Genomic DNA, 18,940 nt, shown 5'->3' with positions numbered 1-18,940 from the left:
TCTTTTCACGTCCGCTGCCCATTTTATGATTGTATTGTTGTCCTTTCTATTGTTTTATTTATTTATTTTTATTTTTTTATTTTTTTGAGACAGGGTCTTGCTCTCTCACCCAGGCTGGAGTACAGTGGTGTGATCTCAGCTCACTGCAACCTCCGCCTCCTGAGCTCAAGCAATTCTCCTGCCTCAGCCTCCTGAGTAACTAGGATTACAGGTGCCCACCACTACGCCTGGCTAATTTTTGAATTTTTTAGTAGAGATGGAGTTTCAACATGTTGGCCAGGCTGGTCTTGAACTCCTGACCTCAAGTGACCTGCCTGCTTTGGCCTCCCAAAGAGCTGGGATTACAGGCATGAGCCACTGCACCCAGCCCCTTTCTATTGTTAAGTTGAAAGAGCTCTTTATATATTCTGAATACTAGATGCTTATCAGATATATCATTTGCAAACATTTTCTCCCATTCTAAGGATTGTCTTTTTACTTCTTTGATAATGTCCTTTGTACACAAAAGTCTTAATTTTGATGAAGTTCAATTTATCTGTTGTTGTTGTTGCTTATGCTACTGGTGTCATATCTAAAAAACTATTGCCAAATTCAAGGTGATGAAAATTTACTTACAGAATTCTTCTAAAAATTTCATAGTTTTTGCTTTTACATTGAGATCACTGATATATTTTGAGTTAATTTTTATATGGTATGAAAGGTAAGAATTCAATTTTATTCTTTAACATGTGAATATCTAGTTGTTCTAGCTCCACTAGTTTGAGAGACTATTCTTTCCTAATTGAATGGTCCTGGCACCATTGTTGAAAATCAATTGGCCATAGACATATAGGTATATTTCTGAACTCTCAATTCTAGGCCATTGCCCTATATGTCTATTCTTATGTCAATACACCATTTTGATTACTGTTGCTTTGTAGTAAGTTTTGAAATTTAGAAGTGTGAGTCCTCCGAATTTGTTCTTTTTCAAGATTGTTTTGACTATTATGGTCCCCTTACAAGTCCATATAAATATGAGGATTATCTCTTCAATTTCTGTCCAAAAGCCTGTGAAATTTTTATATTGATTACATTGGATCTGTGGATTATTTAGATAGTATTGCTTTTTAGCAAGACTAAGTCTTCCAACTCATAAACATGGTTCTCTTTCCATTTATTTAGGTCTTCTTCAATTTCTTTCAGTAATGATTTTTAGCTTTCAATGTACAAGTCTTTCACCTCCTTGGTTAAATGTATTCCTAGGGATTTTATTCTTTCTGATGCTCTTGTAAGTAGAATTCTTGATTTCCTTTTTAGATTGTTCATTTCTTATTTATTTATTTATTTATTATTATTATACTTTAGGTTTTAGAGTACATGTGCGCAATGTGCAGGTTAGTTACATATGTATACATGTGCCATGCTGGTACGCTGCACCCACTAACTTGTCATCTAGCATTAGGTATATCTCCCAATGCTATACCTTCCCCCTTCCCCCACCCCACGACAGTCCCCAGAGTGTGATGTTCCACTTCCTGTGTCCATGTGTTCTCATTGTTCAATTCCCACCTATGAGTGAGAATATGCGGTGTTTGGTTTTTTGTTCTTGCAATAGTTTACTGAGAATGATGATTTCCAATTTCATCCATGTCCCTACAAAGGACATGAACTCATCATTTTTTATGGCTGCATAGTATTCCATGGTGTATATGGGCCACATTTTCTTAATCCAGTCTATCATTGTTGGACATTTGGGTTGGTTCCAAGTCTTTGCTATTGTGAATAATGCCACAATAAACATACGTGTGCATGTGTCTTTATAGCAGCATGATTTATAGTCCTTTGGGTATATACCCAGTAATGGGATGGCTGGGTCGAATGGAATTTCTAGTTCTAGATCCCTGAGGAATCGCCACACTGACTTCCACAAGGGTTGAACTAGTTTACAGTCCCACCAACAGTGTAAAAGTGTTCCTATTTCTCCACATCCTCTCCAGCACCTGTTGTTTCCTGACTTTTTAATGATTGCCATTCTAACTGGTGTGAGATGGTATCTCATTGTGGTTTTGATTTGCATTTCTCTGATGGCCAGTGATGGTGAGCATTTTTTCATGTGTTTTTTAGCTGCATAAATGTCTTCTTTTGAGAAGTGTCTGTTCATGTCCTTCGCCCACTTTTTGATGGGGTTGTTTGTTTTTTTCTTGTAAATTTGTTGGAGTTCATTGTAGATTCTGGACATCAGCCCTTTGTCAGATGAGTAGGTTGCGAAAATTTTCTCCCATTTTGTAGGTTGCCTGTTCACTCTGATGGTAGTTTCTTTTGCTATGCAGAAGCTCTTTAGTTTAATTAGATCCCATTTGTCAATTTTGGCTTTTGTTGCCATTGCTTTTCGTGTTTTAGACATGAAGTTCTTGCCTATGCCTATGTCCTGAATGGTAATGCCTAGGTTTTCTTCTAGGGTTTTTATGGTTTTAGGTCTAACGTTTAAGTCTTTAATCCATCTTGAATTGATTTTTGTATAAGGTGTAAGGAAGGGATCCAGTTTCAGCTTTCTACATATGGCTAGCCAGTTTTCCCAGCACCATTTATTAGATAGGGAATCCTTTCCCCATTGCTTGTTTTTCTCAGGTTTGTCAAAGATCAGATAGTTGTAGATATGCGGCATTATTTCTGAGGGCTCTGTTCTGTTCCATTGATCTATATCTCTGTTTTGGTACCAGTACCATGCTGTTTTGGTTACTGTAGCCTTGTAGTATAGTTTGAAGTCAGGTAGTGTGATGCCTCCAGCTTTGTTCTTTTGGCTTAGGATTGACTTGGTGATGTGGGCTCTTTTTTGGTTCCATATGAACTTTAAAGTAGTTTTTTCCAATTCTGTGAGGAAAGTCATTGGTAGCTTGATGGGGATGGCATTGAATCTGTAAATTACCTTGGGCAGTATGGCCATTTTCATGATATTGATTCTTCCTACCCATGAGCATGGAATGTTCTTCCATTTGTTTGTATCCTCTTTTATTTCCTTGAGCAGTGGTTTGTAGTTCTCCTTGAAGAGGTCCTTCACGTCCCTTGTAAGTTGGATTCCTAGGTATTTTATTCTCTTTGAAGCAATTGTGAATGGGAGTTCACTCATGATTTGGCTCTCTGTTTGTCTGTTGTTGGTGTATAAGAATGCTTGTGATTTTTGTACATTGATTTTGTATCCTGAGACTTTGCTGAAGTTGCTTATCAGCTTAAGGGGATTTTGGGCTGAGACAATGGGGTTTTCTAGATATACAATCATGTCATTTGCAAACAGGGACAATTTGACTTCCTCTTTTCCTAATTGAATACCCTTGATTTCCTTCTCCTGCCTAATTGCCCTGGCCAGAACTTCCAACGCTACGTTGAATAGAAGTGGTGAGAGAGGGCATCCCTGTCTTGTGCCAGTTTTCAAAGGGAATGCTTCCAGTTTTTGCCCATTCAGTATGATATTGGCTGTGGGTTTGTCATAGATAGCTCTTATTATTTTGAGATATGTCCCATCAATACCTAATTTATTGAGAGTTTTTAGCATGAAGTGCTGTTGAATTTTGTCAAAGGCCTTTTCTGCATCTATTGAGATAATCATGTGGTTTTTGTCTTTGGTTCTGTTTATATGCTGGATTACATTTATTGATTTGCGTATATTGAACCAGCCTTGCATCCCAGGGATGAAGCCCACTTGATCATGGTAGATAAGCTTTTTGATGTGCTGCTGGATTCAGTTTGCCAGTATTTTATTGAGGATTTTTGCATCAATGTTCATCAAAGATATTGGTCTAAAATTCTCTTTTTTTGTTGTGTCTCTGCCAGGCTTTGGTATCAGGATGATGCTGGCCTCATAAAATGAGTTAGGGAGGATTCCCTCTTTCTCTATTGATTGGAATAGTTTCAGAAGGAATGGTACCAGTTCCTCTTTGTACATCTGGTAGAATTCAGCTGTGAATCCATCTGGTCCTGGACTCTTTTTGGTTGGTAAGCTATTGATTATTGCCACAATTTCAGCTCCTGTTATTGGTCTATTCAGAGATTCACCTTCTTCCTGGTTTAGTCTTGGGAGAGTGTATGTGTCGAGGAATTTATCCATTTCTACTAGATTTTCTAGTTTATTTGTGTAGAGGTGTTTGTAATATTCTCTGATGGTAGTTTGTATTTCTGTGGGATCAGTGGTGATATCCCCTTTATCATTTTTTATTGCATCTATTTGATTCTTCTCTCTTTTTTTCTTTATTAATCTTGCTAGCGGTCTATCAATTTTGTTAATCCTTTCAAAAAACCAGCTCCTGGATTCATTAATTTTTTGAAGGGTTTTTTGTGTCTCTATTTCCTTCAGTTCTGCTCTGATTTTAGTTGTTTCTTGCCTTCTGCTAGCTTTTGAATGTGTTTGCTCTTGCTTGTCTAGTTCTTTTAATTGTGATGTTAGGGTGTCAATTTTGGATTTTTCCTGCTTTCTCTTGTGGGCATTTAGTGCTATAAATTTCCCTCTACACACTGCTTTGAATGTGTCCCAGAGATTCTGGTATGTTGTGTCTTTGTTCTCATTGGTTTCAAAGAACATCTTTATTTCTGCCTTCATTTCGGTTACGTACCCAGTAGTCATTCAGGAGCAGGTTGTTCAGTTTCCATGTAGTTGAGCGGTTTTGAGTGAGATTCTTAATCCTGAGTTCTAGCTTGATTGCACTGTGATGTGAGAGATAGTTTGTTATAATTTCTGTTCTTTTACATTTACTGAGGAGAGCTTTGCTTCCAACTATGTGGTCAATTTTGGAATAGGTGTGGTGTGGTGCTGAAAAAAATGTATATTCTGTTGATTTGGGGTGGAGAGTTCTGTAGATGTCTATTAGGTCCACTTGGTGCAGAGCTGAGTTCAATTCCTGGGTATCCTTGTTGACTTTCTGTCTCGTTAATCTGTCTAATGTTGACAGTGGGGTGTTAAAGTCTCCCATTATTAATGTGTGGAAGTCTAAGTCTCTTTGTAGGTCACTCAGGACTTGCTTTATGAATCTGGGTGCTCCTGTATTGGGTGCATATATATTTAGGATAGTTAGCTCTTCTTGTTGAATTGATCCCTTTACCATTATGTAATGGCCTTCTTTGTCTCTTTTGATCTTTGTTGGTTTAGAGTCTGTTTTATCAGAGACTAGGATTGCAACCCCTGCCTTTTTTTGTTTTCCATTTGCTTGGTAGATCTTCCTCCATCCTTTTATTTTGAGCCTATGTGTGTCTCTGCACGTGAGATGGGTTTCCTGAATATAGCACACTGATGGGTCTTGACTCTTTATCCAATTTGCCAGTCTGTGTCTTTTAATTGGAGCATTTAGTCCATTTACATTTAAAGTTAATATTGTTATGTGTGAATTTGATCCTGTCATTATGATGTTAGCTGGTTATTTTGCTCGTTAGTTGATGCAGTCTCTTCCTAGTCTCGATGGTCTTTACATCTTGGCATGATTTTGCAGTGGCTGGTACCGGTTGTTCCTTTCCATGTTTAGCGCTTCCTTCAGGAGCTCTTTTAGGGCAGGCCTGGTGGTGACAAAATCTCTCAGCATTTGCTTGTCTGTAAAGTATTTTATTTCTCCTTCACTTATGAAGCTTAGTTTGGCTGGATATGAAATTCTGGGTTGAAAATTCTTTTCTTTAAGGATGTTGAATATTGGCCCCCACTCTCTTCTGGCTTGTAGAGTTTCTGCTGAGAGATCCACTGTTAGTCTGATGGGCCTCCCTTTGAGGGTAATCTGACCTTTCTCTCTGGCTGCCCTTAACATTTTTTCCTTCATTTCAACTTTGGTGAATCTGACAATTATATGTCTTGGAGTTGCTCTTCTCAAGGGGTATCTTTGTGGTGTTCTCTGTATTTCCTGAATTTGAATGTTGGCCTGCCTTGCTAGATTGGGGAAGTTCTCCTGGATAATATCCTGCAGAGTGTTTTCCAACTTGGTTCCATTCTCCCCGTCACTTTCAGGTCCACCAGTCAGACGTAGATTTGGTCTTTTCATATAGTCCCATATTTCTTGGAGGATTTGCTCATTTCTTTTTATTCTTTTTTCTCTAAACTTCCCTTCTCACTTCATTTCATTCATTTCATCTTCCATCACTGATACCCTTTCTTCCATTTGATCGCATCAGCTCCTGAGGCTTCTGCATTCTTCACGTAGTTCTTGAGCCTTGGTTTTCAGCTCCATCAGCTCCTTTAAGCACTTCTCTGTATTGGTTATTCTAGTTATACATTCTTCTAAATTTTTTTCAAAGTTTTCAACTTCTTTGCCTTTGGTTTGAATATCCTCCCATAGCTGGGAGTAACTTGATCGTCTGAAGCCTTCTTCTCTCAGCTCGTCAAAGTCATTCTCCGTCCAGCTTTGTTCCGTTGCTGGTGAGGAACTGCGTTCCTTTGGAGGAGGAGAGGCACTCTGCTTTTTAGAGTTTCCAGTTTTTCTGCTCTGTTTTTTCCCCGTCTTTGTGGTTTTATCTACTTTTGGTCTTTGATGATGGTGATGTACAGATGGGTTTTTGGTGTGGATGTCCTTTCTGTTTGTTAGTTTTCCTTCTAACAGACAGGACCCTCAGCTGCAGGTCTGTTGGAGTACCCGGCCGTGTGAGGTGTCAGTCTGCCCCTGCTGGGGGGTGCCTCCCAGTTAGGCTGCTAGGGGGTCAGGGTCAGGGACCCACTTGAGGAGGCAGTCTGCCCCTTCTCAGATCTCCAGCTGCGTGCTGGGAGAACCACTGCTCTCTTCAAAGCTGTCAGACAGGGACATTTAAGTCTGCAGAGGTTACTGCTGTCTTTTTGTTTGTCTGTGCCCTGCCCCCAGAGGTGGAGCCTACAGAGGCAGGCAGGCCTCCTTGAGCTGTGGTGGGCTCCACCCAGTTCAAGCTTCTCGGCTGCTTTGTTTACCTAAGCAAGCCTGGGCAATGGCAGGCGCTCCTCCCGCAGCCTCACTGCTGCCTTACAGTTTGATCTCAGACTGCTGTGCTAGCAATCAGAGAGACTCCATGGGCATAGGACCCTCTGAGCCATGTGTGGGATATAATCTCCTGGTGCGCCGTTTTTTAAGCCCATTGGAAAAGTGCAGTATTCGGGTGGGAGTGACCCGATTTTCCAGGTGCCGTCTGTTACCCCTTTCTTTGACTAGGAAAGGGAACTCCCTGACCCCTTGTGCTTCCCAAGTGAGGCAATGCCTCGCCCTTCTTCGGCTCGCACATGGTGCGCGCACCCACTGGCCTGAGCCCACTGTCTGACACTCCCTAGTGAGATGAACCCGGTACCTCAGATGGAAATGCAGAAATCACCCGTCTTCTGTGTTGCTCACGCTGGGAGCTGTAGACCGGAGCTGTTCCTATTCGGCCATCTTGGCTCCTCCCAGATTGTTCATTTCTTTATAAAGAAACACAACTATTTTTTTTGTATGTTGATCTCATACTCTGTAACTTTGCTGAATTTATTAAGTAGCTTTAGCATCATTTCTTCTTTAAACATTTGGTAGAATTCACCAGTGTAGTCACCTGGCCCTACTGCTTTCTTATTTGGAAGGTTATTAATTATTGACTTAATTTTTTAATAGATATAGGCTTGTTCAGATTACCTATTTTTTCTTGTGTGAGTTTTGGTAGATTGTGTCTTTCAAGGAATTTGTCCATTTCATCTCAGTTATCAAATTTTTGGATATAGAGCCATTTATAGTATTCCTTTTTATCCTTTTAATGTCAATGGAATCAGTAGTTATGGCCCCTTTTTCATTTCCAATATCAGTAATTTGTTTCTTTTCTCTTTCTTTCTTGATTAGCCTGACTAGAAATTGATCTTTTCTTAGAACTCGTTTTTGCTTTCATTGATTTCCTCTATTGTTTTCATTTCATTGATTCCTCCTCTAATTGTTATTTTTTTTTCTGTTTACTTAAGATTTAATTTACTCTTTTTCTCTGGTTCCTATGGTAAAAACTCAGAATATTGATTTAGGTTTTTTTTCTTTTCATATATATATATATATATATATATATATATATATATATACACACACACACACATATATACATATATACACATATACACACATATATATACATATACATACACACATTCAATACTACAAATTTTTCTTTAAACACTGCTATTGTGGCATCTTAAAAATTTTGATACATCGTATTTTCATTTTCTCATTTAGTTCAAAATATTTGTATTTCCCTGAGATTTCTTCTTTGACCCATGTGTTATTTAAAAGTGTGTTGTTTAATATTAAAATACTGTGGTATTTTTGGCTATATTTCTGTTATTGACATTTAGTTTAATTCTTTTGTGGTCTGAGAGTATATTTATATGATTTCTGTTTTTAAGAACTTGTTAAGGTATGTTTTATGGCCCAGGATATGGCCTATCTTGATGAGTGTTCCATGTAAGCTTGAGAGGAAAGTGTGTTATGCATTGTTGGAAGAATTATTCTATAAATGCCAATTAGATCAAGTTGACTGATGGTGCTGTTCAGTTCATCTATATACTTAATAATTTTCAGACTGCTGGATATAATGATTACTGATAGAAGGATGTTGAAGTCTCTATTATAGTATATTTATCTATTTCTCCATGTAGTTCTATTAATTTTTGCCTCATATAGTTTGACTCTGTTGTTAGGCTTATACACATCTAGAATTGTCATGCCTTCTTGTAGATTGACTCCTTTATTATTATGTAACATCCATCTTAATCTCAAATAATATTCCTTGCTCTAAAATATTCTCTGTCTAGAATTAACATAGCTACTCCAGCTTTCTTTAGATTAGTGTTAGCATGGTACATCTTTCTCTGTCCATTTACTTTTTTTTTAATCCAGCTTTACTGAGGTATAATTGACAACTAAAAATTGTATTCACCTAAGTTTTACAATATGATGTTTTGAGGTATGTATACATTGCAAAATAATTAATACATGTTAAATTAATTGAGCTAATTGACATATCACCTCACATTGTTTCTCCAATTCATTTACTTTTAATGCACTTCTGCCTTTATATTTGGAGTAGGTTTCTTGTAGACAATGTATAGTTGAGTCTTATTATTCTTATCCATGCTAATAGTCTCTGCTGAACCCAGGAGGGGTTGAGCCAAGGGCGTGTAAAAATATCTCAAAGCTTTTCTACCATTTTTAAGTCACCTTTTTCTTGCTTCAGCCTTTGTTCGGTTGCTGTAAATCTTTGACTACTTTCCACAGTTCTAATAAAATTAAGACAGTTTTTGCTTGCGTTTTTTTTTTTTCTTTTTTTGAGACAGAGTCTCGCTCTGTTGTCCAGGCTGGAGTGCAGTGGTGCGATCTCAGCTCACTGCAAGCTCCGCCTCCCGGGTTCACGCCATTCTCCTGCCTCAGCCTCCCGAGTAGCTGGGACTACAGGCGCCCACCACCACGCCCAGCTAATTTTTTTGTATTTGTAGTAGAGACGGGGTTTCACTGTGTTAGCCAGGATGGTCTCGATCTCCTGACCTCGTGATTCGCCCGCCTCAGCCTCCCAGCGTTTTTTGATATTTCTCTACAGGAATGGTCACTCGGAGTTATCTACTCTCCCATTTTTATTGACATCTGTCAGCTGTTTTAATATTTCATTGGCTTTTTAATTAATCAAAACTTAAAAAATCAATTCTAATATTTTAATCTAACCTGCTAATTTCTGATTTTGTATTAAATCAGTTTATCCCCCTTAATTTTTTTTTATTTTTTAAATAATTTAGGCCTAGATGTTGAGATTATTTATTTTCTTTCTTTAAAAACAAGTGGTCTAATACTATGTATTTTATCTGAGTATAAGGTTGGCTGTATAAAGTTTTTAAATGTAGTAGCCTTATTATTACTTTTAAAAGCAGTCTATAATTGTAGTTCTTATTATCTATTTGTTTGATGTAAGACTGGTTATATCTACTTGAACTATTTCAGTGCCACAGATACAAAGGTTCATGAGTGTCTTTACTGTGGATTGCACTATTTATCATTATAAATGCCATTTTTAAGCATCAGTGATTTTTGTTTTGATTCTAATTTGTTCAGTATTATAGACCTGCTTTATCACGTTTTTAAGTTCCTTTTTATGTTGATATTTTAGAATTTATTCATACTATTTTAGTCTACTGTACTCTTTAAAAATTATGCCTTTATTTTGGTGTCAACTTCAAGAATTATATGAAACTTATTGAACCCTCCTATCCCTGAATGAGACAATTATGTAAGCACATGTTCCTTTTCATTTTTCATATTTTGTTGAAACAGTAGATAATGTTGGTTATAGATATCTTAATTTTTAAATTATGACTATTCTGGTTTAAAAACCTCTTAATATTTACATTAATCATCACAGTCATATTAACAACTAATGACAATTATTTGCAATAAGCAGTAAGCTTTACTGGGCTTGTTTCTTACAACCTTTATTCTTTTTCACTCTTCTAGGTGCATTCTTTTTACTTTTCTTATTTTTTTTTTGGAACTGTGAGATTAACATAATATTCTATACTCCTTGGGAATGTAGACATGTGTCTTTGACAGATGTCAGCAGTGTTTGGACAATGTTTAAATGTGAATGCCTTTAGCCTGGCCATGCTCCCTGGCTCACCTCAATCCTGATCGCTCCTTCCTTCCTGCTTGATATACCTTCTTGCATAACAATTTGTATTTATAAATTCTGTTTCCTAGACCACATACAATTTCTACTATCCAAGTGTTTAAAATGTGATCCTGTGTTCTTACATTGAGTTAACACCCTGCCTAATGCCTTTTTCTTTTGTACTTAGGCTTTGGAAGATCGGGTATGGGAACTCTTGCAGGAAGCAGACAAGACAGCTGAAGAGAACAAGGATCAGAGTCAGGTCTATGATGCCATGGCCGAGACTCTGGGTGAAGCATGGGCAGCTCTAGTGTCCATGCTTGAAAGACGAATGGAGCTCCTTAGGTTGACTTCTGATTTTTTTGAAAATGCCTTAGAGGTTTGTACTTTAAAAAACTTCTCCCTTCCCCACATCAGAGCAAATGAATAGCACTCCTGAAAATGTTTGTTTTTTCACAAATAGACATTGCAAGCAGTTAAAAAAATGGCAGAATAACCAAAACATACATACACAATATATTTAATTTTTGATTGTCAAAAAAGTAAAATTATCACTATTTTAAGAGTAGATCTTCAAACAAAAACAAAGTACAGTTAAATAACTAAAATTTGGTAAAATATTAAGTAATAATGGGAACGCTCATAAGTCATTATGATTATTTCCCTCTATAGAAGGTAGTAATACAGTTACTAAATCAAACAATTACCCTGATTGTAGGATTACTAAGAAATGCTGGTCTAGAGTGTTGTTCTTGGCTAAAAGTTGGAGAATAAAATTTCCTTTTGCTGCTTATGTTTTAAAAAGGCAATTATAGAATATTCCATAGGATATTTGATTCATAAATATAGCATTTTATGAGTACTTTCCTAAGGCGTATAGTTGATTTTCCATAGTTTGAACACCTTACAATACAAGAGAAGGAAAAAGTCCTCTGGAGCTAAGAAGGTCATGTCTCCATGTGATTTTTCTCAAATTCTACAATTTTTTGAGTTTTCTAATTTCAAAATGTGAGAGTTCAAAGAACATTATCAAAAGAGGTGTTATATTTGGTATAAGACAGTTATTGGAAATTTCACTTTTAACTTCTCTGTCAAGTGGCAGCCCATTCATTTTGATGTGAGAGCACTGCTTCATTATGATAAAGCACTAGCTTTGAAAAATATGACATTTTAAACTGGAAATTCAGGACTTAAATCCAAAATAATGAAGGAAAGAAGATTAGTAATAGAACCTAAAAATTGGAGTAGGCAATCTCATGCATCATGAACTTGTTTAAAAGCAAAAGGGAGGAATAAAAACCTTATTATAACTTTCAAGGCTTGTTTTTCACAATTTGAACACCGAAGTTTAACTCATTTCAGAGACCATCTTGGAAAAAGTTTCATACACCATCTTTCTTCCCTGAAAAGAAATAAAACAGCTGAAATACACCTACAGAGGCCAAATTATAGGTATATCCGATTCATTCTATCTTAGTAAGTAGGATATAGTTGTCAACTGTCCTTGAAACTCAGCTGTTTTGAGCCCAGGACATTTTCTTTTTTTCTAGTGTTAGAGCAATATTTGTTTCTCACTGTGTTTTAGTGTTAATGCTAGCTTATTTTCTCCATGATGAGTAAATTCCTTTCAGATATAACATGAAGTAAAAGGAAATAGTAGGCCAAATCATAATTAAGCCCAACAGTCTTATTCTTACACTTGCATGAGCTTTTATTGGATCTAGTGAAAAGACTAATTATTTTTTGTATTATCCTGTTTCCAATTTTGTGGATCACTTCATACTAAACTGAAGACAAACTCCTATATAATCCTTATGCCCCCTTTGTATGCCAAAGCCATTTTTATTAGTGATAAAAGAGAGTGGAGAGAGGAAAATACTGATAAAAGTAAACAGAACTTTAGGGAAACTTTTTCTGAGTAAAGCATTGTTTGCTTATTGGTTTATTTATTTTTAATTTGATAACAAGCTGAAATATAAATATAAATTAAATAGTGACCCTGGAAATTTTTGTAATGTTCTGCAGGTAACAAACAAACTACCTGCTAGGAATTTTTTTTCTTTTTAAAGATTCTCTTTAAATAATATTTTAAAAATCAGTTATTAGAAATTGAGTGAATTAGAGATGTAAATGATGTGGATATGACCCCCTTATTGAATTATGTGCATGCAGGAGTTTTTGAGAAATGAAAAATTACTAATAATTGCATGGCTGATCATTATTACAAGATTATTTCAGGCTCACAGACATAACTGTCAGTTGGGTTATTCTCACTTCGAACACTGTGCTATAATTTAGGAACACTGCCCCTGATTGGCAGCAGCAGATGTCCATCAGGTTGTTCTAATAGGATGACAGAGGCCTTCCTTGCATTTCCAAAATATGTCCCATGCTCTTCAGTCTCTTTCTCATCATTCTGTTTCGTTTATAATTGGATTTCATATGGCTGTTGTAATAAACTACAGTCGATTGTGTTAATCAAATAGTTACATTAAAATATTAAGAATCCCTAAATTCAAAGATGATAGTTTGGAGAAGACTTGAAAAAGAAGATAAGTACCGTGGTAAGCTTCCGTGTCTGATACTTTTCCTTAATTAGTTTATTCTAAACCCGGTCCAAAGGTGGATATATTAAAATGCTCATATAAATTGTGATAATTACTGTTGAATCTTAGTGCTAAAACAAGCCAACTATTTGTCTACCACTATAGACATACTGTGACAGGATAATCAAATATATTTTGCCATCTTCTAAAATTTGTTTCTAAGATTATTTTCCTGAGCATTTTAACATCACATTAATCATCTCTCTCAATCCCCCATTGCCTCTATGGAGAAAAAGAAAAAAGACAGACCAGTTATATTCCTCACCATTTAGAGTGTGAAATTACTATGCATTTCCCTTGAAACAGAGAATAAATTTCTCACTTGTCATTCTTGCTCCATCTAATCTCATTTTATTTATAGATGTAATGCATACAAATTATTGATAAAAATGCAAACAGAATTACAAATTATAGATTCAAATATTTAAATTTTACCTCCTGTCACTCATCCTTAATTTCATTTCTTCTCATTAAGTCACCATTTGGTGTGTATTTTTTGAGACCAATTTCTATACAAATATATATTTTTTTGCTTTGTATAAAATATAGGATTAGACTATGTATTATTCAGAAACTTGCATATTTCACTGCTAAGTTCAATTATAGAGGGAAAAAATAACTATACTTCAACCTTCTCTCTAAGTGAGTTCTTAAGCTACATTTACTTGTAAATGTGTAGATTACTTTTTAGTTAACCTTTTCTTGGTTTCCCTTAGCTAACTTTCTGCTTATTCTTAACTAAGTGCCTTAGAATGTTGAAAGTGACTGTATATATAGGACACTATAATTTTGGTTGAAAAATTTAATAGGCATTTGGACAGTAAACAGGCTGGTTTATTGCAGCATATATAATTAGGTATGAAAGGAGAAGAAAGTTCTTACCAATGACATTTTGTAAATTGACCACATGCAAACACACACCCTCACGCAAACACTGTAAGCCAAAACACACACAAACACATACAAACATATGCACTTGCACAATCACACATCCTCAGTTGGGCTACTAATTTATGAAAAACATCTCTGGGTAACTAACAACGGCACGTTAATTTTTATACAAATGTCTTTCCTCTGTATTTCTGTTGTAGTTTGCTATTAAAATAGACCAAGCTGAAGATTTCCTCCAGAATACTCATGAGTTTGAGAGTGCTGAGTCCTTAAAATCACTTCTTCAGCTTCATGAACATCATACTAAAGGCAAGAAATATGTTTATTTCTCACAGAAGTGTTTAGAGGTTTTAAAAGACGTTAATGTGAGAATGCTTATGTATGACAGTGTATTTTAAATTGATCTATTTATGTTTACCTCAGCTTGTTCTAAGAAAAGTTAAATAAAGCTTCATTCTTAATCATCTTCTGAAAGAAAGAACTAGTTGTGAATATTCTGAGAGGATGATAGAGGACATGCCTCCAGGAGATTCTGTTATTTGGTCTGCTAGAATTTAGCTCCTGAGGACAGAGACCATTTCTACCTTGTTCATCCCTTTACCCTTAGCATCTAGCAAGGTTCCTGGCCACATGGTAGATCCTCAAGAAATTTTCTTAGTTGAATAAATCATTGAATTCAGTGAATGTTCCTTCTAAGGGTCAATAAATGAAGGTCATTCTTTAAAAAGCAGCTCTGAATCAGCAAAATTCGTCTTTCACTATTGCAGTTAAAAAAATGGAATAGTGAATTTTTCCAGATGAAAATCTAATAAAACACTCTACAAAAAGATTTTCAGTTCCCTCTGAACAACTAGAAAGATAGTCTAGTTGTTAACCAACAATTTGTATGCCAAGCCTTTCTACAAGAATTTGGTGTGGGCCAGGAGTGGAGTAGGGAAACGCATTTGTGGAAAAGTAGTAGTTACCTGTCATCTTTTGCAATGGAAGGAGGTTAGATAAATAGAAACAACTGTTTCTTTTCTGCCTAATATGTCTTCTAATTTTACTGCCAAATAGAATAGGGTCTGGATAGAAAAGCTTCCTGAATTCATTTGTCACAGTTCTAACTTGACTTCTAGCTCCACCAGCCTGTCATTCTGGACAGGACCAAAAGGTGTTTTAAAGCCACAAATAGATTTAATGTTTATATTACCCTTCAAAAGACTCTAGACAATAGATCATTATGATAAATTACTTATTACAACTTTCTAAAACTCAAAGATTAAAGGACTCAATCTTTCCTATGTAAGATTAAAGGACTCAATCTTTCCTATGTAAATTCTTGTGAGATCCTACCAAATACATATATATAATTTCCACTGATTATTGTTCTATAGGACCTATCACTAATAGGGATTATAAAAAGCATCAAAAGTTTGTGCTTTAAAGCAACAGTTGCCCATTATTATACAGCAGTAGTAATCTAACTAGGTCCAAAGGAAATGAGTAGAATCACGTGAAATTCCTCCTAGGAGACTGGAAGGTAACAGATGGGTTCTGTGGTCTCAATTCAATCTTCTTTCAACCAACATGATCATCACACAGCAGCTTTACCTCCAGAAACCTGACAATGACGGATGCTGTTATTGAAGAGTTTCAATACTGAGGCAATCAAATGAAAGCATTCTCTAGAGGGACTGGGGGCTTGTAGAAGTAGGGGCTTTTCCATACACGTTTGGGAACAGAGCTGGCAGGGGGAATGTAGCTTTAATGCTGTTTTGTTGTTGTTACTGCTGTTGGCTCCTTCAAGTTCCTAGGATCTGCGGCACTGTGGGCCAGTTTATGTGGGGCACATGCTGCTTTGTTTCCACTTCTTTGGCATCCAGCTGACAGTGAAACTGATGTCTTGCTTTTCAGGGGTACAGCCTTCAGGAGTCCACTGGGTGTCCTTAGTCTGAAGAGATGGATAAAAATGCTAGTGGAAGACAGGAAACATAGTTTATTTTTATGATGAAAAAATATTCTTCCATTTTGATGACATATTTATTGTGAGAGTTTGTGCCCTTCTGTGTGATACTTGAAGCACAGAGATGACAGAGAACTCTCGTCAGGATACTTGTTCCCAGTTCATATGCCCAGTGGTGGCTTCAAGCGTTTTTGTTTTCATAAAACGAAAAAAATGAAGTTGATGCAATTTATTAACCAACTAATTCTGTGGGATATGATTAAGATTAGCTGATTTGAAATGCATATTAAAGGGTGAAATTCTGATTTTTTAGTTAAGTGCTTCATATCTATTATCTTTAAATTTAAGGAAATAAAATATGTCTATAAGTGCAGCTAGCTGTTCTAGTAAGTTTCTGAGATGTTGATCAGTTGAGTAGTACAAAACATGAGTGTTAGGATGACAAAAGCTGGAAAAACTATAATCAAACTTACCCCTAATAGTCACTTTATTTCAATTAGCTTCACCTATGCGTTCTCCTTATTCAGCAATGCTCAGGTTCCCTAATATGTAAGAAACTTATTCTTTAAGACTATGGAAGTTAGAACCAGGATTAATGGGTTGATATTTCTGCCCCCCGGAATGTTTCAGAAGAAGCTGGTTCCCTCCACCACATGACAATCCTTGAAAGAGAGAGAATAATATAACTTCTCCAGTCTTCTCTCCTTGGGGTTAAAATTACCTAGTTAGTTAAAGTCTTTTCCAGCAAATATGGTTTCCAGATTACTTACTGGCCTGGTTGCCCTCAATCCAAAACACACAATTAAACACTGTTTTCTGAACCCATAACCTCGTGAGAAATCCAGGGCCACGTGTCAGGGGAATACATGGCCGTTTTCCTCAGGAAGCCTGCAGTCTAGCAGGACATGTACACATTCGTTGGTGACTCCCTCTGTACTTCCTGTGGGTACTTCAGTACATCACCTCACACACTGTGTAGTAATAATTTATTTTCTTATTTATCTTCATCAACAGGTTGTGAGACCCAAGATCTCCAAAGCTGAGAATAGTGTCTAACCCGAAGTATATTTGTTGGGTGTTATTTGTATATAATTCCAATGTACGACATGGCAGAATGATGCAAAAGTGAGCAACAAACAAAGTGCTTTAGGGACATTAAGGAGAAGAAAATTTACTCTAAGCTCCAAAGAATGACAACTGCACCCTCCAGTTTTCTAAGGGTCTTCTTAAAATGAATGTAAGAACTGAGAAGCTGCATCACAAGAAGGATCATACTACTTCTTTTTCCTTCTTGGATGTTGTATATATCTTTTTTAAAATTTATTTTTATTTAGGTTTTTTTTAAAATTATACTTTAAGTTCTGGGGTACATGTTCAGAACGTGCAGTTTTGTTACATAGGTATACATGTGCCATGGTGGTTTGCTGCACCCATCAACTCGTCACTTACATTAGATATTTCTCCTAATGTTATCCTTCCCCTAACCCGTACCACCAGACAGGCCCCAGTGTGTGATGTTCCCCTCCCTGTGTCCATGTGTTCTCACTGTTCAACTCCCACTTATGAGTGAGAACATGTGGTGTTTGGTTTTCTGTTCTTGTGATAGTTTTGCTGAGAATGATGATTTCCAGCTTCATCCACGTCCCTGCAAAGGACATGAACTCATCCTTTTTTATGGTTGCATAGTATTCCATGGTGTGTGTATATGTGCCACATTTTCTTTATCCAGTCCATTATTGATGGACATTTGGGTTGGTTCCAAGTCTTTGCTATTGTGAATAGTACCACAATAAACATACGTGTGCATGTGTCTTCATAGTAGAATGATTTATAATCCTTTGGGTATATACCCAGTAATGGGATTGCTGGGTCAAATGATATTTCTAGTTCTAGATCCTTGAGGATTCACCACACTGTCATCCACAATGGTTGAACTAATTTACACTCCCACCAACAGTGTAAAAGCATCCCTATTTCTCCACATCCTCTCCAGTATCTGTTGTTTCCTGACTTTTTGATGATTGCCATTCTAACTGGTGTGAGATGTTATCTCATTGTGGTTTTGATTTGCATTTCTCTAATGACCAGTGATGATGAGCATTTTTTCATATGTTTGTTGGCTGCATAAATGTCTTCTTTTGATAAGTATCTGTTCATATCCTTTGCCCACTTTTTGATGGGGTTGTTTTTTTCTTATAATTTTTTTTTTTTTTTAATTGAGGTGGAGTCTCGCTTTGCTGCCCAGGCTGGAGTGCAGGGGCGCGATCTCAGCTCACTGCGACCTCCGCCTCCCTGGTTCAAGTGATTCTTCTGTCTCAGCCTCCTGAGTAGCTGGGACTTCAGGCCCACGCCACCAGGCCCGGCTAAGTTTTTTATTTTTCGTAGAGATGGGGTTTCACCATATTGGCCAGGCTGGTCTCAAACTCTTGACCTCGTGATCTGCCCGCCTCAGCCTCCCAAAGTGCTGGGATTACAGGCGTGAGCCACTGTGCCCGGCCTTTGTCTTGTAAATTTGTTTAAATTCTTTGTAGATTCTGGATATTAGCCCTTTGTCAGATGGATAGATTGCAAACATTTTCTCCCATTCTGTAGGTTGCCTGTTCACTCTGATGATAGTTTCTTTTGCTGTGCAGAAGTTCTTTAGTTTAATTAGATCCCATTTGTGTATTTTGGCTTTGGTTGCCATTGCTTTTGGTGTTTTAGACATGAAGTCTTTTCCCATGCCTGTGTCTTGAATGGTATTGCCCAGGTTTTCTTCTAGGATTTTTATGGTCCTAGGTCTTACGTTTAAGTCTTTGATTCATCTTGAGTTGATTTTCATATAAGGTGTAAGGAAGGGGTCCAGTTTCTGTTTTCTGCATATGGCTAGCAGGTTTCCCAACACCATTTATTAAATAGGGAATATTTTCCCCATTGCATGTTTGTATCA

At 36.8% G+C, this 18,940-nt stretch overlaps 1 protein-coding gene across 1 annotated transcript in view; it reads left to right on the top strand.

Moving 5' to 3' along the window:
• Positions 1 to 18,940, top strand: part of CCDC141 (coiled-coil domain containing 141) — a 228,237-nt gene that overhangs the window by 69,052 nt on the left and 140,245 nt on the right. The window contains exons 4-5 of the mRNA XM_054549559.2: positions 10,757 to 10,948; positions 14,267 to 14,375. Coding sequence (XP_054405534.1) covers positions 10,757 to 10,948; positions 14,267 to 14,375 — 301 coding nt within the window. The remainder of the gene's footprint in view (positions 1 to 10,756; positions 10,949 to 14,266; positions 14,376 to 18,940) is intronic.

This window comes from Pongo abelii, chromosome 11 (genome assembly GCF_028885655.2).
Source record: "Pongo abelii isolate AG06213 chromosome 11, NHGRI_mPonAbe1-v2.0_pri, whole genome shotgun sequence".
Lineage (NCBI taxonomy): Eukaryota > Metazoa > Chordata > Mammalia > Primates > Hominidae > Pongo > Pongo abelii.
The sequence above is the reverse complement of the archived record's forward strand: the minus strand, read 5'-3'. Positions and strand labels throughout refer to the sequence as shown.